This window comes from Scylla paramamosain, chromosome 30 (genome assembly GCF_035594125.1).
Source record: "Scylla paramamosain isolate STU-SP2022 chromosome 30, ASM3559412v1, whole genome shotgun sequence".
Taxonomy (NCBI): Eukaryota; Metazoa; Arthropoda; class Malacostraca; order Decapoda; family Portunidae; genus Scylla; species Scylla paramamosain.
In genome coordinates, this window is record NC_087180.1 from 3,729,373 (window position 1) to 3,755,829 (window position 26,457).

The 26,457-nt window shown below is 43.1% G+C and overlaps 1 protein-coding gene and 1 pseudogene across 1 annotated transcript; both read left to right on the forward strand.

The window, feature by feature from the left end:
* The first annotated feature begins 15,362 nt into the window (after positions 1-15,362).
* Positions 15,363-16,466, forward strand: LOC135116024 (uncharacterized; annotated as a pseudogene).
* A 3,833-nt stretch (positions 16,467-20,299) lies between these two features.
* LOC135116025 (uncharacterized) lies at positions 20,300-21,362 on the forward strand. The gene is made up of 2 exons (XM_064033244.1): positions 20,300-21,061; positions 21,186-21,362. Exons 1-2 carry the CDS (start codon positions 20,300-20,302, stop codon positions 21,360-21,362), a joined length of 939 nt encoding a protein of 312 aa, XP_063889314.1.
* Positions 21,363-26,457: the final 5,095 nt, after the last annotated feature.

Below are 26,457 nucleotides of genomic sequence, written 5' to 3' on the forward strand. Positions count from 1 at the left end.
GACCTTGATAGAACCCGTACTGGCAATTAGATAGAAGGTTGTGAAGTGATAGATGTTTAAGAATTTTCCCGTTGAGGATAGATTAAAAACTTCAGATAGGCAGGAAATTAAAGGACAGTAGTTTGAGGTATTAGAATGGTCACTCTTGTTAGGAACACGCTGAATGTAGGCAAACTTCCAGCAAGAAGGAAAGGTAGATGTTGACAGAGAGAGGTGCAGTTTCAGAGAACAATAGGAGGGACCCAATCAGGTCCATAAACTTCCCGAGTGTTTAGGCCAGTGAGGGCATGGAAAACATCATTGCGAGAAATTTTAATAGGTAGTATGAAATTGTGAGAGGGTGGAAGAGAGGGAGGAACAAGCCCTGAATCATCCTAGATAGAGTCTTTAGCAAAGGTCTGAGCAAAGAGTTCAGCTTCAAAGATAGATGTGATAGCAGTGGTGCCATCTGATTGAAATAAAGGAGGGAAAGAAGAAGCAAAGTTACTGGAGATGTTTTTTGGCTAGGTGCCAGAAGTCACGAGTAGAGTTAGATCTTGTAAAATGTTGACACTTTCTATTAATGAAGGAATTTTTGGCTAGTTGTAGAACAGACTTGGCATGGTTCCGGGCAGAAATATAAAGCACATGAGATTCTGGTGATGGAAGGCTCAAATATCTTTTGTGGGTCTTTTCATCATGTATAGCACGAGAACAGGCTGTTTGGAAAGTTTAGATCGAGAAAAAGAGTGAGGAGTGTATGCATCCATGCCAGAAATATCCCTTCTGTTGTACGCTCTGGACACAGAAACGGGTCTCTGACACAGAAGCAGTAATCATTCCAAGGAAAATCAGTAAAATACTTCCTCAGGTCCCCCCAACTAGCAGTGACAAAGCGCCAGAGGCACCTTCGCTTATGGGGATCCTGAGGAGGGATTGGAGCGATAGGATAAGATACAGATATGAGATTGTGATTGTAGGAGCCCAATGGAGAGGATACAGTAACAGCATAAGCAGAAGGATTAGAAGTTAGGAATAGGTCTAGAATGCTGGGCCTGCCAACTGCCGTCACTTTTTTTGCTGTTCCTGGACTACGGTTTGACTCCTCAACACCTGGTTGGTTATTCCTAAGCATTAACACAACTATAATGCTACTGTAGCATGTGGAGATAGAGGATATGGAAGTCGCGGCCGCGATGGTGGCCGCCATCGAACAGCAAACGATAACCTTTCTACCTCTCCTCCTCATCCTGACAGGAACACTACTGCTAATCCTACTAACTCCAGTATTGAGGATAATTGTGCAACTTGTAACCAAACAGTAGGTGATGACAGTATCGGGTGTGATCACTGCACCACCTGGTTCTGCCCAATTTGACATGTGTTTGGTCTTCCTTATGAGCTGGTCAGGGGATCAGACAATTTGGTGTTGAAGCCGTCGCCTATATTTGCACGGAATGTCGTTCCACTAATTTGACATCAGGCTCTGATAACCTAGCTTTCAAACAGCTACTGCAAACTGTAAAGAAGTTACGCAAAAGAATGCATACTTTGTCAGGTAAGGTAGTGAGTCTGATTATATTAATCACTCACCCCAGCCATCTGCGCTCTACCCAAACCTCACCACTGCTTCCCCAGACTGAGTACTTGATGAAAACACATCTGATCAGGGAAGAAATTAGTGAAATGAACGAAAAACAGAAGAGAGTAGCCTCTCTTATCGCCCAATATATTGATGCCTCAGACAACTCTTTTTAAGCAGCACTTCACCTCAGTTATCTGTCATCTGCTAGGAAACCCTGTAGGTTTCACTGACCTCATACGCATTAACAAGGACAAAAAAAAAAAAAAAAAAAAACTATACAGGTTAAAAGTCCCAACAGTGAAGTCAGGAAATCACTACTTCATGAAGCCAAAAACCTGAAAGGCTCCTGGCTTGATGGGATATTCATCAGCAGAGACCTAACCTATGCCTAGCGACAAGACTTGGCTCGTTGCTGAAAGGCGCGTGTTAACAGTGTACCCCAAGACCAGCAGGGCTTGTACTCATGGTAATGGGACTACCCCTGACTCTGGGGCAGGGCCTGCCAGACACACTGGTCGCAGCCCTGTCCCTCAAACTGGGGCTGAGCCCTCTCTTATCCTGAAAGCAATGCTGCCCAAGGCGCACGTGCAAGGACCCCGAGTCACAGGGACACTCCTAATTAAAAAAAAAAAAAAAAAAAATAGTTTAATCAATAAGGTTAATGAAGTAACTGATCTCATGCATGACTGTGATATAGACATTATGGCAATTACCGAATCCTGGCTTTTCTCAAGTATTCCTAACTCTTTTATATCAGTGCAAGGCTATCATCCGTTATGTAAGCAGTTTGCATTTCTCAGGAGCCGACTATAAACGAAACTTAAAGTATGCCTTACTTATTTACCAATATATTTTGTAGTGGGTAATAAGTGTAGACAGATTCACTTACTCTTAAGGCCCACACAGGAGAGATTAGTCCCCCTAAATATAATTTAGAAAATGTATTGGGTGCATGAAAGAAAATGAGAGGGAGTAGGGGTAAAGGTGAAGAAAGGGGCTCTCTCCAAGGGTGAGAAAGAGATAAGGATAGTTCAGTGAAACGTCATCAACTCAGCCATGACGCCATGCTCTCTATGACGTCAGGGTGGTGATGCACGCTGGAAATCCTCGCCCTCAAGAATCAAATAAAAAAAATCCTCCCGATTCTTGCTTTTTTTTTTTTTTTTTTTATTTACACTTCATAGCAAGTGCTGTCTTCTCTTAAAGAGTTAATAGTTGTACTGTTTTAATTTCATATGGTATTAATATTAAATAAGAATATAAAACATTGTACTACCGGAGAGGTTGGTAGATGCCAAAACTAGAACCTAGTAATTATTGATATAGTCACAAACGTAGAAACATTAAATCACTGACTGACTTTTTACTCTCACCCATTATTTTCCTCACATCTAATATGCCTATTGATCTATTTATTTTTTCTTCTCGTGCCATTACACTTCTTCCATACCTTTTTCAGTTCCAAATAACTGTCAAACTATCAACTCTGTGTTAGTCCTCAATAATTATAATAACAATTCAAACACAGGTGTGACCTGTTTTTACTTCTATAAAAGAACAACTCTTCCAGGTCAACGCTAAGAATATACTGTAGCACTGTATATTCGGTATTGTACTGTGCAGGCATTCTACTACCTAAAAAAGTCATTTATCAGTTTTTAATCTTTTTATTTTTTTTATTTCTCTGTTTAGGATACTGTTTTTACTTTCTCTATACTTCATCTGCTTGCTCTCCACTGTTCCCGCTTTGTGGACTCTACTTCATTTACTGAGGACGATTTTTTCGCGATTTGAGCGAAAAAGAGGTGTTTGGGGACTTTGTCTCCACACTGCTGCCGATTGCAACCGTCTCGTGGGTCTCCCGCTTGGTGAGAGCCTGCCCTTTTACAGTCTTTTTTTTTTTTTTTTTTTTTTTTCTCTTCTGCTGTATTTTTTTTTTTTTTTTTTTTCCTGCCCGATAGAGAGCCCCTGAAGCGTGGTACGAAGCCGAACCTGCTCGGTACCTTGGTGCAGACCTTGGTCACTTGCGGGGCCCTTAAGTGGGGTGGTTATAGAAAACCACAGGGGTCAGGCAAAGATTGGTAGGGCTAAGGATAGGCAAGAGCCCTCACAGGGCCAGTGTAGCTAATGCCCTATGACAGCTTTTAGAAGCCGAGGGTACGCTATTGGTTGCACTGTAGGTAGGCTTCTTCCATTCCTCTAATTTTGTTGTACTTTTTTTTTTTTTTTATACATGTAGGCTTTTATGTCTCAGCCAAAAACTTCAACGAATTAGTCTCTATCAGGTACTGTTGTTATACAGTCAAGGCCGGACACTAAGCCCAAGTCCACAAACAAATACATAATAAAGTAAAATAAAAATTAAACATATTCCCTCATATTCATCACCAGTCTTTCCTAGTCTTCCTCGAGCCTAAACTTTCTCCTGACTTTACCTTAAGCTTTAAAGTTCCAAAAAGGAATCGACACCTCCAAGCAAAACACAAAATTAATCAAGATGACCTGAGTAAAAAATTAATAAAGAGCATGAACCCTGAGGACATGACGAAGAAGACCAAACTGTTGGAAACCTTATGTATGAAGCAAGGCTACTTCACAAAAAATCTTCACTACCATGAACGGATTCGCCATCATACTGGTAAACGACGAAAATGCAGCTAAGATCTTCGCTGATGAAATGAAAAAAAAATAAATAAATAAAAATCAGATATTGGTGACCTTGAAGATCACTCGAGGGGATCCCAGAGGCTGGCTATGTCTACCTGAATGAGTTACCAGTTATGTAATGCTGGGTGATTTATTCATTTATATACACCATTGTCTAATATTTTCCAGTCATGCTCTCTATCACACTTTGCCACACACGCTGCTGACTAGAGATGCCTGTTCACTTTTACAGGCAGTGTGTGTGTTCTTTGAGGAGCTGCACTTCATTGTCTAGTATGATGTTCTCCACAGTCTCTCTCTCTCTCTCTCTCTCTCTATCTCTCTCTCCAGGCAAGATCGAGATACGATCATGTTTATGATGCTAGTTGGGCATGATGTGTGTGTGTGTGTGTGTGTGTGTGGTATCTAAGGAAATGCATTCCATTTTTCCCTCTCTCTCATTCGCTGGCAACTCGCACTGGCAACAGAAGGCCACACTGCTGCGGGTTATTTTTACAATGGCATGGAAACACCAGTCTCCAGAAACATTACAAACATCTCCACTTAGGCAAAGCCATTCCGCCTCCCCCTCCCCGTTGCTGCAGTTTCAATCACACCCGCGGGGATGGGGGAGATTAATATTATCACTAACAGCCAAGGGGGAATTTAGAAATATGGCAGAAGACACCTTCGCTTTTTTTTGTTTTTTTTTGGAAACAATGCAATAATTTATCTGTTTTTCTAGAAGCAAATAAATTTTTAATAGTGATAAAGTGAAAAATGGTGAAAAACATTTCAGACCGCCTAAATTGATATGTTTGTAATATTTCTGGAGACATTTGGCGGCGGTGCAGCCTCCCGCAGCTGATATGAGTTGCCAGAAAGAGAGAGAGAGAATGGTATGCATTTCCTTACAACACACACACACACACTATGCCCATCTAGCAACGTCAACGTGATCATATCTCGATCTTGCCTGGAAAGAGAGAGAGAGAGAGAGAGAGAGAGAGAGAGAGAGAGAGAGAGAGACTATGGGAAATATCATACCAGGCAACGGTGTGCAGCTCCTCAAAGAACACACACAGTACGTGTTCGCACACTCAAAGTTCGCACGTTCGGCTCACAACTGAGAAGGCCCGGTGTAACAGTCTGTTTTTCCCCCTGTCCGAATTTCCCCCTGGGGGAAATATGGCCCAGGATATATATCCCCCTGGAGAATTTCGTCCCAGGATAATATTCTCCCCCCTGGGCCAAGATTCCCCCAACTCCAGTCCTGTTATAAGAGTATGGCTTTGGCGACGTGTAGCAATGACTGCCTGCCACACAGGATAATTATCACCACGACAAAACTACCATCACTTGGGCTGTTGACAATCACACTCTTTTTATCTGTTTTCCTTGTAGTCATGGCACCAACGTGCTTCACCGTTGTCCGAGCAGTGGCAGTGGAAACAGCTGCGTCAGAAGATGGAGGAGCCCACTTACCACACATACTACCAATATCTACTACCAGTATCTGGATAGCGGAAAGTATCCTGATGGACTGAACAAAGACGAAAAGCATTATATTAGAAAAAAAAAAAAGTGAGAACCATTTTGTGTTAAAGATGGACATTTAATGCATAAACGAAAAAATAAATAATGAAGATCAGTTACATCAAGTGTTGATGAAAATGGAAGTGAACCGAGTAATTAGAGCTTGTCATGAAGGGTTTGGTGGTGTAAGACTATTGGAAAAAAATACTGCTAAGTATTATTTTAAGGGTATCAAAGAAGTTGTTATAGTGACTATGTATTTAAATGTGACAAATGCCAGAGAACAAGTAATAAACCAGCAATGTAAGCTCCAGAGTTACATCCAGTGCCTGTTCCTGAAAAAGTTTGGTCTCAGGTATGAATGGACTTGATCGGACCCTTGCCCCAGACAGAGAGAGGACACTGTTACTTAGTAGCAATGACGGATTACTTTACGAAATTTCCAGTTGCTTTACCTTTAAAACACAAATCTACAGCAGAAATTGCACAGTTCTTTCCAGATACCATATGTGAATTTAGCTTGATTACCGACCAAGGGAGAGAATTTGTCAAAGAACTGGATGACATCTTATGTGCCAAGTTACAGATAGATCACAGAATTGCTTCAGCCTATCATCCGCAAACAAATGGATTGCAGGAAAGATTTAATCAAAACCCTCGAAAGAGTTCTTACCAAATGTGTTAATGAAAAACAAAACGATTAGGGTTTGCACATAAAGAGAATTCTATTCGGATATCGTACTTCGGTCCATGCCAGCACTGGTGTTATTTCTTTCACTGCTATGTTTAGGGAAGATCCCGTGCTTCATATCTACCTAGATTCTGGGTCATATGAGGCGGTAGGAACTGGGGTAACAATAGCAGAGACTGTTAAAGAGCTAACAGAGAGAGTTATCAGAAAAAAGGCAGTAGAAGAAAAAATCACTATGAATATTGCTAGAGCTCAAAACAGACAAAAGAAGAGCTGTGATGAAAGACATATATCTAGATACAATTAAATAGTTGAGGGCTCATTAGTACTATTAAAAAAAAAAAAAAAAAAAAAAAAAATCACCGAATGGGAGGAAAATTAGAAGCAAAATACATAGGCTTGGATGAAGTTGCTTCTCTTGTAAGCAAAAGACGTGCAAAACTGTAAAACTGCATCAAATAAAGAGCTAAAAAACTTGTGGCACATAGTAAATTTAAAGGTGTACAAACAAGATGACACGAACGGTTTTAGGCAAGAAGATGACATCACTGTAGCAGAAGAACCGTGCAACGCATCTGTGAATGAGCAGCTATACCCTGAAAAAACAGTCCTACATATTTCAACAGAAGAGAAAGTAATTTTACTCATGTTTGTAGACGAGGACACTGTCAGAAAGGTGAAAGCTGAAGGAAAATAAGTCAGAGAAGATGAAATAGAGGCAAAACCAGAGAAACTTCCTGGTATGCTTGTCATGAGAACACAAGCACTTAAAGGTGTTTACAAATACATGGATGAAGATGGAATTACAATGCTTTGTGCAACACTTAAGGCAAAGTAGGACGACATTCCTGGGCCATGGATATGTCAAGAATGTTCAAGAATTACAGCAGATGGACTCGAAGTGTGGGTCATGTTACTGCTGGTACCATACTGCTTGTCTTGGAAAAACACAAAATCATAAAGGGCTCATGGAGTTGTCTTAAGTCTAATCCAGTCCCACAATCAAAAAGACAAAAGATAAAATGAATTAACGCTCCTCTAACATCCGTGATTTTTAATTGCTTTTTAAGTATTTTTTTCGTTAGCCTTCCAATAAAGACTTCTTTTTTTACCATTATCCTGATAATCTGATAATGACAAATGTATTGAGGCATCACCATTGTTCTATCTGAAACTGTTTTTGACTCTAACATAGGCAATAATAAAATAGTATCAGTAACCAAGGAACATGACAGACGACGTGGTTTAACATTATGATGTGCTGCCTACATACTATCGGTGAGTACTCTGCCATCTGTCATAAAAATTCAACATTTTAGTACTACTCAAGTACCAATAAATTACCAGACTACGTAAACTAATACAATTCTGATGTAAAAAAAAATTCCTTTGATTTTGTCAAACTTACCGTTGATTATGCAATTCATTAAAATAGTTTCTATGTAGGAGGAGGATAAATAGTCTAGAGGAGGAAAAATATTATTGTGCACGCCCCATTTTCGGCCTTCGGGCGCCTTCAGGTACACACCACTGCAGCAGACCAGGACGGTCAGGGTGTAAGGTTGTCTTAATTACCCCTTAAGTATAACGTGGTTCTCAAAGAACACGGAACAGTTTCATTGGTAACTAAAACAAATACTACAAAATCTTATTAATACTATTTCACATATTACAATACATGCGATTAAATTCAAAAGTCAGGTATGGTATTGTGTTTCAATTAAATCATGTTGTATTCCATATTGCTTGTAACATTAAATAACACTATCGTAATTTGTGATAGTATTATCTACATGTTCAGCAATCTGTATTAATATGTTCAGCCACTCAAACAGGCTCACCTCTTGAAATCAGTGTTGCCACTCCTCGAGAATTTTCACATAAGATCTTGGGAATTTGAGTAAAACCTTGTGAACTTGTTTTATTTTGGGGAAATTGAGAAATATTGTGAATTTTGATGAGTTCCACAGTACAAATCAGGCCGTCAAGGCTGTAGCATAATGTTACATTTACCACTACTACGATCGGTAATAATTACATCTTATTGTCATATTAAAAGTAATCTTAATAGTGATGGTATTAATAATATTGTTATTAATGTTATTAATATTATTATTATTATTATTATTATTATTATTATTGTAATCAATTACGACACCTTGCTGTCCAGATTCCAAAATCAGAGCTGACAACCCTGGCTGTCCTGTGATTCCTGTCCCCGTCACGTTCAGTACACGTACGCGACCCCCTACAGGTATGACAATCCGGCTGGCCCGTCCCGCGCACTCAGTCTCTTGCGTCACTCATCGCTGCCTGGCCCAGGAATCTAGGATTAGTGCCTTTAAGTGTTGTGTTCAAGTGTTTCTTTTAAATGTACACAAAACAAGCGAAGAGACATGGATTCCGATGGCCCAAGTAGTTGTTTCTTCACCAGGAAAGAAAAAAAAGACTCTGGTATCGCCAAAGTTTTAATAAGGAGTGGCTGAAAGTCGATGAGCTGGAGGACTGGCTCAAGCCTGATCCTAGTGACGAATTTGCAGCACTGTGCAGTGTTTGCGACTGCAAGCTGAAAAGCTGTAACAAAGCATCGCTTCTAAGTCACAAAGACTCCTCCAAACACTTGAAAAATTTTTCATCAAAGAAACAAAATGTTAAAATTCAGAGTTTTCTAAGAAAACTACCTGAAGGTGATTCTCATGACAAGGTGTCAATGGCTGAGGTTTTACTCAGGATACATAGCTGAACATAGTGTACCTTTCGCACAGGCGGATCATTTAGTGGAAACTATATAGAAAATGTTTCCGGACCGTGAATTTGCACGTGACATGACTGAAAAAAAAAATTAAAAAAACCTCATGTGCTTCAAGAAGGCATTGCTTGGGAGGAACGAGAGAGTGTAGCCGCCATCTGCAGGGGCAGTAACTTTTCCCTCGTAGTCATAATAGATGAGAGTACAGACGTTTCTGTTTCTCAGGTGCTAGCAGTGATGGTGCTCTATTATGATGAAAAGAAATGCAGAGTAACAGATGCACTACTAGACGTAGTTGAAGTGGATGATGCAAGTGCCTCAGGGCTGTACAAGTGTGTGAAGGAACTGCTGGAAAGCAAAGAGATTCCTCTGAGGAATATCATCAGCTTTGCGAGTGATAATTGTTCCACCATGCTTGGAAGAAATAATGGTTTTCAGCCGTTGTTAAGGAAGGATGTTCCTGATGTGTTTATCATTGGCTGTGTAAGTCATTCCTTTGTCTTATGTGCTAGTCGTGCTTCTGCCTGTTTGCCCTCAAGGTTTGAATCCCTTATGAAGGATATTTGTTGCTATTTTGCAAGAAGTAGCAAGCGTCAGCACGACTTTCATTTACTGCAAGAAGTTGTACAGGCACCTAAACATAAAATGCTGAAATTGTCTGAAACTCGCTGGCTATCACTAGGAAAAATCATAACCAGAATTTTAGAATAATGGGAAGTGCTTAAGCTTTTCTTTCAAGCAGAAGCAAAAACTGACAAGATTGATGGTGCTGGACAGATTCTTAACACAATGAATTCTCTTGGAACTAAGCATATGCTGGTCTTCCTTAATTACGTCCTACAGAAAGTGGATAGGATAAACCTGGAGTTTCAGTCAGAGCACCAGATTATCCACCCTTTTTTCAACAATAACAGATGAGTATAGGAGTTTGTTGGGCATGTTTGTTCAGGATGAAGTGGTGCAGTTACAAAAACTAGGTGACATTAGTCCTCACAACCCTGGAAATCACAAAACTCTCGAGGAGATTGATCTCGGAGGAAGATGTGAAGCTCTGCTAACCTCAGAACCTCTTGGAGAGGGTGAAAAACGATTTCGAAGTGACTAAAGTCTTCCTGGCCGAACTATGTGGACAGATAAGGAAAAGATTTACTTTTGAAAAGCAAAGTGTCCTTGCCTTACTAAGAGCCTTGGAACCCAGTGAACCTTGTCCCCACAAAGAAATATGAAATCTATATCAAAGCTGGCAGTGCACTTTCCAATGCTTGTGAAAGAAGATCTAGATAAACTACAAGATCAGTGGAGGGACTTGCTGTATACAAGATCAACCTTAGAAAAAATGAGTAAGCAAGCAACAACCTTTTGGAGTGAACTAAAAAAAGTGAAAGATGGTAATGATGTGTGCAAATTTGGCCTCCTATCACAATTCATGTGCAGTCTTCTCGCATTGCCTCACTCATCAGCCTCAGTATAAAGAATATTTTCCCATCTCAATATGATTAAAACAAACCAGACAAACAGACTTCACTTCGCAACAGCTGCTAATCGCATCCTTGCAAAGCAATCCATCTCAAGGCAAGACGTCCCATGCTATAACTGGGAGCCGCCAAAATCACTAATTAATGACGTAAAAAGCGGGAAGTGCCACCAGCGATATGAGAGTCGGTGGAAGGAGATGAAAGAAAAGATGAATCTAGCAACTCTACATTCAGGGGATGCTGACAGTGATGATGATGACCTCTCCATGCAATTTTTTCTTCAATAGCATCATCATTGGTGAGTAAAAACTAATTTTGTATGTTAATTAAGCAAATTATCATCAAATATCTGAAACTTGGGAATTTTTTTCAATCTTGTGAAAAATCAAGTATGTGTTTAGTGATTTCCGGAAATCTCGAGTGGCAACACTGCTTAAAACCCATCAAACTTTACGGATACAAGACGCGTTACACGGCAAGTACGTGCTGTGAAGGCGTAGCTGTCATGGTCAAATGTACCATCAAACACATACACATAACTGACTGGCCTTCAGCCCACTTCGAAACACAACACGGGCAATTTCTTATCGCCACAACATACAGCAGATACTGGGCTCCCACTCGCCTGCCTCAACAATCTCTTCAACCACACAAATATACCAATCTACATACTGGCAGATCTCAATGCCAGTCACACAGCATTCTGATACTCCAAGAACAACCAACACGGACACGAACTCCTGCAACTTACACAACTGAAACACCTCCGTTTCCTTGGACCTGACTTTCTTACCTGCTATACCCACAATGGGAATGGCAGGCCGGATCTCATCCTCTACAATGGACAATCCCTACCTTTCCACCACCACATCTCCCACGGACCCCTCTGTGGTTCAGATCACGTTCCCCTAATCCTAAAAATATCCTCCAACCCCATATCCATCCCATCCCCACCTGTCCCCGACTACCGCTCCGCCGATTGGGAGAGATTCAAGGAAACACTCACAGATCTACACCAACCAACACAGCTCGAAGGCCAACCCTATACAGAAATAGACAGTGCCCTAGAGACGCTACACAACAACATTCTGACATCAGCCAACAGAAACATACCAAAGAAACAACATAAAATTCACATAGACTTCAGACACAACGACTACTAGTGTGCTACAGAACACGCTTTCTACAAAACATGCACAACCACATACCTATCTACAGAGACCTCTGCATCCTACGCACACACATACTAAATAGCCTACAGGATGATCAAAGCGCTCACTGGAGGAATCTAGTCTCCCGTATGGACAGAGCCCGCTGCAGCAATCCTACTCAGTTCTGGCACATGGTGCACAAGCTGAAGGGATGCCAGCAGGAAAGATTCGAGCACCTCCTAGTGAATGGTGATCGAGTCACCAACCCAGATCAAGTCACCAACACCTTCCATACTCACTGGCGTAACACTTTCCAACCACACCCTTTCCCTCCCCATGAGCCCAGTATTGCCCATATACTCCACATCACCGATCTTGTGCGCCGAAACCTAGCAAACACACTACCACATAACATTATACACTTAACATGCCTAGACCCCCAGCACCCTCTCATCACACCCATTGAGGAGGAGGATCTCGCCAAGTTGCTCAGACACACTCTGCGCTGAGCCCCTGGCCCCTCAGGAATCACCTGGCCGATGGTGCGGAGCCTTCCCCCAGAAATCATATCAAGCCTGACAAAAATTTTCAACGCTTGCCTTGCCTCTGGATACTTCCCAAAGGCTTTCAAAACTTCATACATCACCCTTATTGCCAAGCTCGGCAAAAACTCTCACTTACTAGAAAACTATTGCTCCATAAGCTTCCTTGAAATTATTAGAAAAACCTTTGAGCATCTAATCAATTTAAGATTGAGAGCGTTCCTCGAAGGTAACGAACTGCTGGCGCCACAGCAGTTCGGTTTCCGGAGGAACGCCTCAACCAAGGACGCCCTTATCAGCATAGTAGCCTACCTAAATTTCAACAAGCCATATTACAAGACAGCCCTCATAACAAAAGATATCAAAAAAGCATTTGACACCGTTTGGCACACCGGTTTAAAATACAAAATGTTTTAATAATTTCAACCTTCCTTTTCTAACGCAACGCATCTTGTGTAGTCTTCTGGAAGAGAGACAGACAAGAATCCGCCACCAGGGTAACTTTTCGACATTTTTTACCGCTCAGGCTGGAGTTCCACAAAGCTCCACCCTTTTCAACATGCATACAGCTGACCTGCCCTCCCCAGTCCACAATGACTCACTAACTATTCAATACGCTGACGATGTAATGTAATTGTCCTGTGCCAGGTCGTTAGATCTCCTCACCGACAAAATCCAACGGGAAATGACGGCGACTAGCCTATGGGAGATGAAATGGTGAATTCTCACTCATTCCGAAAAATCAAAAGTCACCTATTTCAACATTAAAAGAAGTCAGCCCCGTCAAATTTCACTGAACAGAATTGTTCCAGTCCCCACCCCAATCCCCATCAGTAACAACAACAAAGTGCTTGGCCTCACCATTGATAAGCACCTCAATTTCAATATACATATAAATAAAAAAGCAGCCACAGCTGTCAAGACCCTGAGCAACCTGGAAAGATTTCGCGACAGCAATACAAAAACAAAACTTCGCCTTTACAAAGCTTTCATTCTCCCTCTTTTAACTTACTGCCCTCTTGCCCTCTCTCTTTCTGTTCCCTCTAACCTCTCTAAAGTTCAGAGGGTTCAAAATCGAGCAATTCGTTTCGTTCTTGGGACGAAATTGTTCGACTCTCTTTCCATCCACGAGGAGTCCAACATCCCCCCCCCTTAACATACACAACAGAATCGAGAAACAACTAAGGTCCTTCTCCGACAGACACACGATCACATACAATTTCATAACCAACCTCCCGCCAGCTTTCTGTCACCTGCCTACTCCAACCTCTTTGACCCTCCCACTGTGCCTCCTGAACCTATTTTCAAATAATGGACTCCTCCTTTCTCTCTTCCACTGTCTCTCTCTCTATACCACTGATGGTGTCTGAGTGGCATCATCATTGTTCTCTCGTTTATGTGGGTGGGCCCGTGTGCCAACACCATGTGGTTTTTTCACATTTTTTGCCTTATGGCTTTGTATTCATATTTTTGTTTTTATGCATTATTTTTCTGTCTCGTAGCCTAGGTTTTAAGGAGGCACCAGACGGCTCCTGGGAAAGAGATGTGACAAAAACACTAACATTAACATCCCATGCCTCTGACCGAGGGAGTGGGCTCATGTGCAAACACTTAGTGTTTTTTTTCATTTTTTTTTTTTTTTTGTCTTCTGGCTTTGTATTCATATTTTTGTTTTTTATGCATTATTTTTTTCGCCTCGCAGCCTAGGTTTCAAGGGGGCACCTGACCACTTCCAGAGAGACAGGGACAGCATGAACAGCACTCCTCCCACTGATGTCACGGCAATGGGGCCCCCGGCTGTTGGCATGACGTACTGGTAGTGGTACCACCCCATGTCAGTTATGGAGTGGCCAGTACTGAAGACGGGGATGGTAACTACACCATTCAGTGCAAGCCACCTCACCACCCCCCCACAGAGGTAGTTGGGTGCGGCAAGTGCTGCGCAGGAAGGTAGTCAAGAGATGGTGGAGCAGGGCCCTGGAAGCATCCATACAGGAATCCCCATTCACCCCTCACCACTTACCGTGTGCAACAGATGGCGGCAGATCTGACCCCTCGCTGCGGTGAGGTAGTCTTTCGAGCCTCCGTCAATGCACATCCTACCATCACATCAATCACTATCACAAACCATCCTCACTTTCACCCTCCACCATGCATATAATACCACACCTCATTAAATTGACAATTTTTTGTATTTTTCTTTTCTTTAGCTGGTTGGCCTTTTTGCAGGACGAACCAGAAGACCGAGGCTTCCCTCCACAACCAGAAAGGACCGACACCGCTTTTTTCACCCATCACATTACATCATACAATAAAGATCCCTGCCATCACCAAACCACTCCACTACTATCTGTGGTTCGGAACCCACATAAAACTGTAGGTCCCTCCGCTATATGGATGTTCTTCTTCCTCTGTCCTTCTTTGAACCAATAAAAGCACAAAAAAGAAACACTTTCTACTCTGACTGTCCTTCACTTATCTTTCACATCTTGATGTTGCAGGTTCTGGATAGTCTGGCCCTCGAGCTTGTGCGGGATTTGGCCCCGAGGCTTGGGTGCGTGGGCGGCGTCCTTGGCTGCGGCTGTGTTGGGCTTGGCTTGCTTGGTTGGTGGCTGTCTCTCCTGCTCCCCCTGATGAGGACCTTGTCTCCCTTGCCACTTAACATAAGCATATCTTGTTTCCATTGGTACGTCCTCCCTGATAACAAAACCAAAAATTCAAATTGCGCCTGGGTCAAGCCCCAGTGACTATTTCTCCTACTATAATTCCCTTCTAATCACCGCCTATTCTTCCCACTATCCCTACTTCCCCCCTCCCCATCTTATTCTCTTTATTATTATTAAAACTGCGTCGGATTCCAGAAGCACTATCAATCGACGTTTACAGTTGGTGACTCCTGTACTCAGACCTACCCACTCAACCACTCAAGACATCGACCAGGACTCTGCATGCAAGACCAGCCATTCACCACGTCGCACCGAAGCGGACTCTGAACTAGCCACTCAAAGATGGAAGACACCAAGCAGATCTCTGCAGAACCAGATATTCATCATGTCACAGTGAAGCTGCCACCCTTCTGCTCCAAGGAGGCTGCCACATGGTTCCAGCAAGCCATGATCCAGTTCCGACTGAGGAAAGTCACAGGTCCTGTAACCAAGGCCGACTACATACTGGAGACCATTCCTGAGGAGATTTTTTCACGCATCGCTGTCCGGTTAGACAACCAGGACAAAGAGGTCTTCTGCAAGAATTTACACTCTCCGTCAGCACCCTAGAACAACATCTGAATCTCCCACAAATGCCACTGAGAAACACCACAGCACACGCAGTATGGAACGAGATGCAAACTCTCGTTACACTGCCTAGCCTACATCTGGCAAACTTCAGAGGGTAGATTTGTTCCAAGAGCTGTGGCAGCAACGTCTTCCCCCATCTGTGAGAGCCGCCCTTCACGAAGCCGACAGCAGTCATATGGAAGACCTCATAAAGAAAGCAGACAATCTGATCAATGCTGCAAGAGCATCTTGCATCCAAGACACCATTTGCCCTGCCTTAGTTGAGGGCATCTCCAACACCAACGGTGCAAGACCCACTGGTCGAAGATGGCTGCCCAACGACCAAACCCACGAAAGAAGACCATGAATGTCCGATCTAAAACTATCCCATGAACTGTGCTACTACTATTACAAGTTCAGGACTGAAGCTCACAAATACATCCCAGGTTGCCAGTGGAGAAAAAAAATTCTAACAAGGCCGCCACTGACCACGGCGGTGGCCTCTTCAGATCTCAAACCTGGAAATATCAATGCGCTCCATTCCCTGGCCTTGGGTTTTTTCGTCACAGACGTCTTATCTTGCCGCGAGTTTCTGGTGGACACAGGCACCTTCCGTTTCCTATTTCCAGCCACAGCAGAGGACAGACACCGCCCCTTGACACATCAGTCACCAATCAAGCTCAAAAGTCAGTTACGGTATTGTATTCCAATTAAATCATGTTGCATTTCATATTAGTATTGTTTGTAACATTAGATAATACTATCATAATTTGTATAGGGTTGATAGTATTACCTATATGTTTAGCAATCTGTATTGATATGTTCAGTCACTCAATAAACGGCTTCAGATCCAAGAGGTACTATCAATCGACCCTTACAAGTGTACACAACAAGAATCCACCACTGTTGTCACGGTCGGGCCAGTTTGGCTAGTGGGAGTGAGGCACACACACACGGCACCTGTCTGAACTCAGCATACTACTGAGAGGAGGAAGGGACAACAAAACACAGGCTCACGTCTTAGAATTTATACAAATCGTAGTTATGATTCTAAACATTGACACTCATTGTACTATGTAGCTTCCTTTACTATATACATAATACATAAAATATCACTTTCACATAGCACACGGATGGAAAAGAAAAGAGAGACGTCCATGTATGAAGGTTGATTTAGCAGCATGGCTAGAGGTAAACCACCATACTTGCCCCACCTTGAACGGACTTCTTGCTCTTCAGAGCAGGAAATCCGTTCAAGGTGTGGCAGATTCTGGAATTCTGACAGTTCGTCCGCCAATTATCAGATGAACAGTCTTCTGTCTCCCTTCGCACCTGTTTATCTCTCTCTCTCTCTCTCTCTCTCTCTCTCTCTCTCTCTCTCTCTCTCTCTCTCTCTCTCTCTCTCTCTCTCTCTCATATATATATATATATATATATATATATATATATATATATATATATATATATATATATATATATATATATATATATATATATATATATATATATATATATATATATATATATATTTTTTTTTTTTTTTTTTTTATGTAGGAAGGATACTGGCCAAGGGCAACAAAAATCTAATAAAAAAAAGGCCCACTGAAATGCCAGTCCCTTAAAAGGGTCAAAACAGTGGTCAAAAATTGGTGGATAAGTGTCTTGAAACCTCCCTCTTGAAGGAATTCAAGTCATAGGAAGGTGGAAATACAGAAGCAGGCAAGGAGTTCCAGAGTTTACCAGAGAAAGGGATGAATGATTGAGAATACTGGTTAACTCTTGCGTTAGAGAGGTGGACAGAATAGGGGTGAGAGAAAGAAGAAAGTCTTGTGCAGCGAGGCCGCGGAAGGAGGGGAGGCATGCAGTTAGCAAGATCAGAAGAGCAGTTGGCATGAAAATAGCGGTAGAAGACAGCTAGATATGCAACATTGCGGCGGTGAGAGAGGGGCTGAAGACAGTCAGTTAGAGGAGAGGAGTTGATGAGACGAAAAGCTTTTGATTCCACCCTGTCTAGAAGAGCAGTATGAGTGGAACCCCCCCAGACATGTGAAGCATACTCCATACATGGACGGATAAGGCCCTTGTACAGAGTTAGCAGCTGGGGGGGTGAGAGAAACTGGCGGAGACGTCTCAGAACACCTAACTTCATAGAAGCTGTTTTAGCTAGAGATGAGATGTGAAGTTTCCAGTTCAGATTATAAGTAAAGGACAGACCGAGGATGTTCAGTGTAGAAGAGGGGGACAGTTGAGTGTCATTGAAGAAGAGGGGATAGTTGTCTGGAAGATTGTGTCGAGTTGATAGATGGAGGAATTGAGTTTTTGAGGCATTGAACAATACCAAGTTTGCTCTGCCCCAATCAGAAATTTTAGAAAGATCAGAAGTCAGGCGTTCTGTGGCTTCCCTGCGTGATATGTTTACCTCCTGAAGGGTTGGACGTCTATGAAAAGACGTGGAAAAGTGCAGGGTGGTATCATCAGCATAGGAGTGGATAGGACAAGAAGTTTGATTTAGAAGATCATTAATGAATAATAAGAAGAGAGTGGGTGACAGGACAGAACCCTGAGGAACACCACTGTTAATAGATTTAGGAGAAGAACAGTGACCGTCTACCACAGCAACAATAGAACGGTCAGAAAGGAAACTTGAGATGAAGTTACAGAGAGAAGGATAGAAACCGTAGGAGGGTAGTTTGGAAATCAAAGCTTTGTGCCAGACTCTATTAAAGGCTTTTGATATGTCCAAGGCAACAGCAAAAGTTTCACCAAAGTCTCTAAAAGAGGATGACCAAGACTCAGTAAGGAAAGCCAGAAGATCACCAGTAGAGCGGCCTTGACGGAACCCATACTGGCGATCAGATAGAAGGTTGTGAAGTGATAGATGTTTAAGAATCTTCCTGTTGAGGATAGATTAAAAAACTTTAGATAAGCAGGAAATTAAAGCAATAGGACGGTAGTTTGAGGGATTAGAGCGGTCACCCTTTTTAGGAACGGGTTGAATGTAGGCAAACTTCCAGCAAGAAGGAAAGGTAGATGTTGACAGACAGAGCTGAAAGAGTTTGACTAGGCAAGGTGCAAGCACGGAGGCACAGTTTCGGAGAACAATAGGAGGGACCCCATCAGGTCCATAAGCCTTCCGAGGGTTTAGGCCAGCGAGGGCATGGAAAACATCATTACGAAGAATTTTAATACGTGGCATGAAGTTGTCACAGTTTGTGGTTCACTGCGGATTGTCTGTCTTCACTTGTTTTATATAGTCATTTGCGAAGAGCTTCGCAAATCTTACCCATATCGTGGTGTCCATATTGGGAAACTGAACATATAACCTGTGATACTTGCAAACCCCACCTGTGGCACACCACCCTAGACATCAACAAAGAGGACTCAGACTATGAGTGGGAAGAACCCACCCATTCCAACGACGATGAAGGGCTTCAAGATCTTCCCGAGAACATACCTAATATGGACGAGAGCCAATCTCCCCCGCCTCCTGGAAGCACTCAGGAGCTTCCCTGGATCAGTGACTGGGACTGCGGAGTTCCTGAGCGAGTGGGAGCCGACGATCATGGTCTACCAACTGGACATACCGAACAACTACAACATCGAGATTCAAAATGTGAGCTCGAAGGAAATAAGGGCAAAACTGGCAACTCTTCTGATAAACCTCAAGAAGCAGAACATCATCTCGCCAAGAGAAGGCGCCATATTGCAAATGACACACAAGACGGATGTGTACCTGCATCTCCAAAACAATCCAGAAGCTGCATTGAAAGCCCTAATAAGCGGATACCGCTCAGACCAAGAAACCTTTTCAACGACTTCAACGAACATCAAGACGGACCACAAGATGAAGGAAAGGCTACACCTACCACTCCCAGTGATATCAAAGGAAGACGAACTCCTAGCTCAAGCCTTAACAGAATTCGAAAAGCCAAGAACACCCCCCTTACACCCCTGAAGAGCACTCCCCAGAAACGTCCCCATCCCGACCAACTCCAACAACTCCTCCATCAAATTCAACTGGACAAGTGGGAGGAACTGCCACTGTCAACACCTCCAGAAAAAAGAAAACACTCCTCCGAAAGAAAAACGAAGGAAAATAGACCCGAATCTGACAACGTACGTGAAGGGACTTCCAGCGGACAATACCAAATGGACGCCGGGGGATTGGATGAGAGCCAAGCTGATCAACAAACACCGTTCTACACATTCATCATCAGAGAACGACCAACCCCAAGACAACGAGGAAGAGCCCCAGACTTCACCTGTGCGGATCACGGTGACCACTGGCACATCACGTTCCAGTCCGCCAAGAGCAACGTAGTTGAAACACCATCTGCAACTTTCTGGGACTTGGAAGTGAAGCCCGCCTCGAAGCAAGCGCAAGCACAACTCTCATCAAGGCTCTCAAAAACTGGATTCTCTATCTTATCCGATACGGACTGGATAGACTTCAGTATTTTGGTTCTCTGCATCCCACATTCAGAGCCATCATCAACTACTTCAAGAACAATCGAGTTAGTGGAGACGATGTAGATGGACCATGCCCCTATATGTCTCACAAAAGGACAACAAGAGCAGTCCAACAACACTTCAAGGACAAAGAATATGATTTTATACATAATCTACTCCAAGAAAAACAAGTCTACACATTGAAACAACTCCTCCAACACATGACAGAGGAAGAATTCAGAGTGATGTGGATCACTCTAGGAAATGGATACAAAGAAAAAATAAGGAATATCCTGCAACACCAAAACCAACTGAGACGTCAAGTCAACAACACAAGACCCATCATGATGCAACTGAATGACGCCTGCACACACAACCACAAAATAGAAAATGTGGAATGGATCTACAATCTCTTTGCTGCAAATGGCATAGATATCTCTGAATTCTTCGCCTGGTTCACCATCATAGGAGACAAAAAACTGCAGAAAATCAACAATCTAGTGCTCAAAGGACCAACAGGAACAGGAAAAACACTGACATTGGCAACACTGCTCCACAAACTAAACACTGGAACCATTACAAGAGGTGCTGATACCAACCAGTTCCATCTTCAAAACCTACTCTCAAGGAACTTTGGACTCTTTGAAGAACCAAGAATCAGTGTGGCTACAGTAGATGAATACAAACTGCTTCTAGAAGGTTCACAATTCGAAATCAATGTCAAGAATTCTGACATGGAACAACTGCATCGCATTCCCATCCTCATCTCTACCAACAGAGACATCGATTACTGGGTCCCACCAGCAGACGGACAAGCCCTCCAATCACGATGCAAGACATTCGAACTCTCAAAAGAAATAAAAGGCATGAGCGACAGGGCAGTGCTTCAGACAGGGCTGGATCCCCCACCAGGACACATCTCACTGGACGACTTCCTATACATCTACAGAGAGAGAAAGGAAGAAATCGACAAACATGTCAGGGTAAGTATAAGTGCAAACTCATTACTAAAACAAACAAACCATAATAATTAATACAACAAAGAAACTAATTATTATACTTCTCTCTTACAGACCATATGCGACACCGACTCAAACACGGCTGAAGAGAGCAAAAAGAGGAGCCGACGCGATGGAGAGTGAGGAAAACGAGGAGGCACACAACAGCAACTGGGACACTAGAGCTGACCTGATCTTGCCCTTCAAGCAGGACTCCATCAACTGCACCATTCAACAGCGTCGTTACATAGAAATCGACGCCATTCCAAACTCAGAAAGCTGCTAGTAGACATATGGTGATATGATCATTTATGGATAATTCACGTCATTGTATAACCACTGCTGATCTTCTTGCTCTTCTGTTCCCCCCTCCTCCTCTTGCTGCTGATGTACTCCCTCTCCGTCTTTTTCCCTGGTCCCCATCTATGAAAAAGAAATTGTAAAGTTTTGTTAACTTCTGTAAATTGCCAACTTCATCTATGAAACAAAGCAATTCATGAGCAAAGATGTATGAGAAACAAACCTGTTCATCACATGATGGTTGCTGTTGCTGCTGTTGTACCACATCTCCGTCTTTTCCCCTGGACCCCATCTATAAAAAAAAGAATTTGTAACGTTTTGTTCACTTTTGTAGTATAAAGGACTCAACTTCATCTATGAAACAAAGCAATTCATGAGCAAAGATGTACGAGAAACAAACCTGTTCATCCCATGATGGTTGTTCTTGGTACTGCTGCTGCTGCTGTTGTACCCTGTCTCCGTCTTTTTCCCTGGACCCCATCTATGTAAAAGAAATTGTAACGTTTTGTTCATTTTCGTAAATTGCCAAGCCAAATAATGACTCAGCTTCATCTATGAAACAAAGCAATTCATGAGCAAAGATGTACAAGAAACAAACCTGTTCATCCTATGATGGTTGCTGCTGCTGCTGTTGTACCCCGTCTCCGTCTTTTTTCCCTGGACCCCATCTATAAAAAAGAAATTGTAACGTTTTAGCGCTGCTTTGCTTTGCTTGCGTTAGCGCTGCTGTTGCAAGAGAAGTGGCTTATTGTGTACAGAACGGTGCAAGCATGGGCATCAATCAAGAAACTGCCGTTAATTCTAAATGTTGCAATAAATGAAAAATAAAGTTACAGACGGGGCACATGAAGTCAAGGCTGGCGGGAAGGGAAGGGGAACACCACCTGAATGTATTGCCTTGGCCTTCGCTGTGGCTCACTGACACGGTTTAGCTTAGGGAGAAAGAGAGAGAGGGTGGGATGGCAGTGGGTGGGCAAGAGATAGCAGCGACGGTGAAAGTGGAGTAGTAGTAGTACGGCAGTGTGCCCAAAGACTGTGCCTGAGTTTGTAGGAGTGACAGGTGCCTGTGTCAGTGAGGAGAATGAACAGACAGACAGACATAGAGAAAGACGTGCAGGTTGCCTGTGTGTGCTGGGCGATGCATCACTGTTCTCTCTCCTCATTCATCTTTACTGTGTAGCCCGATAATACAGCGGTGCCTTAAGTGACAAGTGTTTATATTTCCCCTGCCTAAGCCTTCTTAAGTGTCTATGATTCTGTCAAGTAGTAACCCCTATAACACAACAAACGGACCCGTGGTAAGTTTTCGTGTGTTTAGCACGTCCAGCCACGCCCCTAGACTTCTCCCGCTAAATGATGTGTGTGTAATGAAACAGGTATAGAGATCTGAGAACGTAGTTACTCAAACCGTGAGCTAAGTACAGTGAGAAAAAAATGGTCTGAGAAGTACCGGAATATTTATTTTATGGATGTCGAGAGGGAGAGAATCAATGAAGGTTGTGGGATTAGGGCGGCTGGCAGCATGGTTGGTATAGCCCCACTCTGGGAGAAGGGAGGAGCGGAATGCATGGAGGACACATTGGGGAGTAGTGAAAGCATCTATCTGATGAAGGAGAGCGAGTCAGGGGTGACAGAGTATGGGTGGAAACCCGCCGAGAACAAGAAACATATTATTGTAGATGGCACTACCGATTCTATAAATAACTCATTGTGCCGTCTTATTGTAGCATAGGCGCAGTAGCGACACCAAAGTGTCGTATTAACTAACCCTTAACAGGCTAAAACCTACAAAAGTTCATCAGAACCCATGGAATTCAAATTCTACAACGGCAATCAGAATGCTAGCAATCTCAGTGGATCCACACTTACATTATTGAAAATTTAAATTGAAAGGAAAAATGAAACAAATGCATACCGACTTTCATTGACAAAAACTAAGAAAAGTCAAATTCGTCATCATTACAATCTCTTCTAGAGTCCAGCGATGCCGCTACTTTTGTTGTTGCAGTCATTTTAGTAGACGTTTTCTGAGATTTCACAGCTACCTCTTTAGTTTCATCTTCCTCCTTTTCTCTCTTTCTCTTCATTCTTTCCTCTTTCATCTCCTCTATTTCGTAGTCTTCTTCAAGAAGCAAATCTTTGGCAGAAAAACACAAAAACATGTCTAGTTCGTACTTCTTGCCCTTTTTAATAACCTTCCCTTCGACCTCTTCATTGTCGTTGTCCATAATGTTGAACACCGCCTGCTCGTCCTTGCTCTTATTGCCGAAGGCCGAGTAGTAGTCTCCGCACACCACAGCCGACTTGATTGAAGAGATAAACTGATAAATGTTCACCTCCTTGTAGTTTGAAGCACTAAAACTGAACCCGTTTAGGTTGTAAACTACAGAGTAGAATGTCTTTTTGTTAATGCCCATCAGGAAAGCCAAGTTCATGTTTTCCAGGCAGTACTGGGCGTACTTTCTCATCATCATTCTAGACTCTTTGGAAGCACTGACCAAAGAGATGCCGGGGTTTGTAGTCGTATCACTCTTCTTGTAGTGCTCTAGCACTTTGGCAATCAGGGGGCTGTTTATCAGCTCACCAATGTCCATCATGAGATCAGCCACTTTGTTCTTAAACACCTCCATTGTTACCATTGGGTGATGCTCACTACAATCGATCTCTTTGTTGCGTTCGTTGATGCGCATGGGCAGCGTGGCGATCCTAGCAGTGTACTCCCTAAATTCGAACTCCTCAGAGTTGCCGGCTTGCATGGAATTAATGGCCTTGATCCCCTGAATGGTAAACTTATCGCATTTAAAGTGCGTCTTGAAGCCAGGGCATCTCATTGACAGAACGTTGTTGCAAAACATTTCATGGAGTCCCGCTGACAGATAGCACTTATTGAAAGTGCCGAGAGTGTTAGGTCACAAGATAGGTAATTGTACATCTTGGTTATAGACTGAGGAAGTTTAAACTTCTTTCCTGTAGTCTTGCAAGCAATCTCGTGAATCTGTTTCTCCAGTTTGTCCACCCATAGGAAGTTAGGTGGGATGACACGATGTCTGTTGTGTCTTTGCCTGGCAGTGTCTGGCTCATACTTGGGACCCATCTTGGCCCTTGCGTTATCTTCCCTCACCTTGTCTGCCCAAGCCGAGCAGTCGCAGTAGTTTCGGCACTCGCAGTTGGTCTTGTCCAATCTAAACCTGCAGTTGGTAAAGGCGGCATTGGAAATATTCATCTCTGACCCATACTCGTACTTGTTGTTGGTGCCCGCCAACAGATGGATGCGCTTCGACATGTTTCTCAGGCGCAAGCAGACCAAGTTGACAAAGAGACCGATAGCCACCCTGTATAGATTGACCAGATTGGACATGATCATGTTGACAGCCGCTCCAAAAAGATGTTGAAGCAAGTGGCTTGATTGTCCCTGATAAATTCAGTATCATCGAGCTCGATAGAGTTTTCAACCTCCTCGCATTTGGCGTTTAAGAACCGCACCATGTCTTCCATCAGTTTGCTGTTTTCGTATCCTTTACAGGGCGCCAGAGCGACCAGCGAGTCCATAATATCATAGACAGACTCTTTCTTGTTGCAGACGAACATGTTCTCAGTGGCAGCTGCAGCAGCGCCCTTCTCTTTACCGTCGCTGTCACCGGTACCCGTATTGTGGTTGTTGTTAGTTTTGATCAAAGCCAATACAATGTCAACATTATCTCCACTGTTGCTGCTGCTCTTTAGTGCATCATCCAAGCCAGCCTCAGTCGACACTTTGCTGTTGTCAAACTTGGGCATGTCCATTCGGCTATTATTGATAACGGCACTCAGATCGGACGCGTTGGTGTTATCGTCAAACTTTTTTTGGTTCTTGCCTCCGTAGCCATACATCTCAAGGCACTGAGCACCCCTGATAGCCAGCACCGACATGTATAGTTCCACGCAGCTGTCCTAGACTCAAACTTGACGTTGAACGCCTTGGGTCTTGTAGTGCACTACATCAACTTGGTATAGGTATCTCTAAAGTTGGTTTCTAGGTAGGCGAAACACTTTTCCATATGCTCTGGCCTGACCATGTGTTTAACTTCCATGCTGGACCAATAAGTGGACGTCTCAGGATTGATGCTCACCTCACTCACGCCAGTACTGGTGATCCTGAGGTCGACCACGTTGGCGTATGCCTGATTGAAAAAGTAGTGGAAGATGTTAAATTGTATGCAAGCCAGCTGGCGAATGTAGAATCTAAAGTACAGCGTCCCATTCACTCTGTCAGCGTAGTCCTTGGAAGCACTTATGTCGACCGAGATGCCCTCATGGTAAAATTACTCTAAAAGCTCTTCTGAAGGCTTGGACCAAGGAGCAATCGAACCCGCTGGGACTGCCAATCTGTCGTTGTTGCTCTCTGATAGCCGCGAAGAGAGTACAGCGTGCAGCATGCTCTTGATGTGGGCGTCTTCATCTTCAATTTTTTGCTTATTCTTCAAGCTAAACTTATCTTCCATGTCATCTTTCTTTGCGTCATCGCCCAAACTGCAGCCACCGCTACCACCACCGGCGCCACCCATTGTCTGGAGCAACAGGTCGTTGTTGCCTCCATTGACTCCCAAGCCAGCCAATTCCAAGTTCTTTTTCTTAATGTTGATGTTTATCTTGAGGTTACCCTCGGTTAGGACATTTCCCTTCCTTTTGTTCAGACAGTGGACGAGCTCTTGTATCTGCTCCGCACTCAAGAATTTGAAGCGCATCATTGTTCTTTTTGGCAACCTTAGAGAATATTATTGCAAAGTAGTTGGGGGCCCCGCTAGCTGAAGGTCCAGACAACACTTCTCAAAGAGGACCTGAAGAGATATCTTCTAGAACAAGCAATTTATTGTTGCTTGATTCTCTCTGTCCAGCGAAGACGTAACAATGTCTTTAGTGATGGAGACTTTGAAACCTAATGTGCTGATCCTCTACAGCCTTGGGGGGTTTATATCGGGGTGTATGCTTGCCTCCGTGTTGACCCTTTCTGCTGTTATTTACAAGAATGGAGGATTGATTAGTCTGCTGAACAGAGGCCGGAGAAGGAAAAGGAACAGCAACAACACTCTTAGGAGGAACGA

Bases quoted from the DNA above. Each gene is read 5' to 3' on its own strand.
- LOC135116025 (XM_064033244.1), top strand. From the start codon at position 20,300: ATGACAGAGGAAGAATTCAGAGTGATGTGGATCACTCTAGGAAATGGA. The intron at 21,062-21,185 runs GTAAGTATAAGT...ACACGGCTGAAG, and splicing joins AAATCGACAAACATGTCAGG to AGAGCAAAAAGAGGAGCCGA.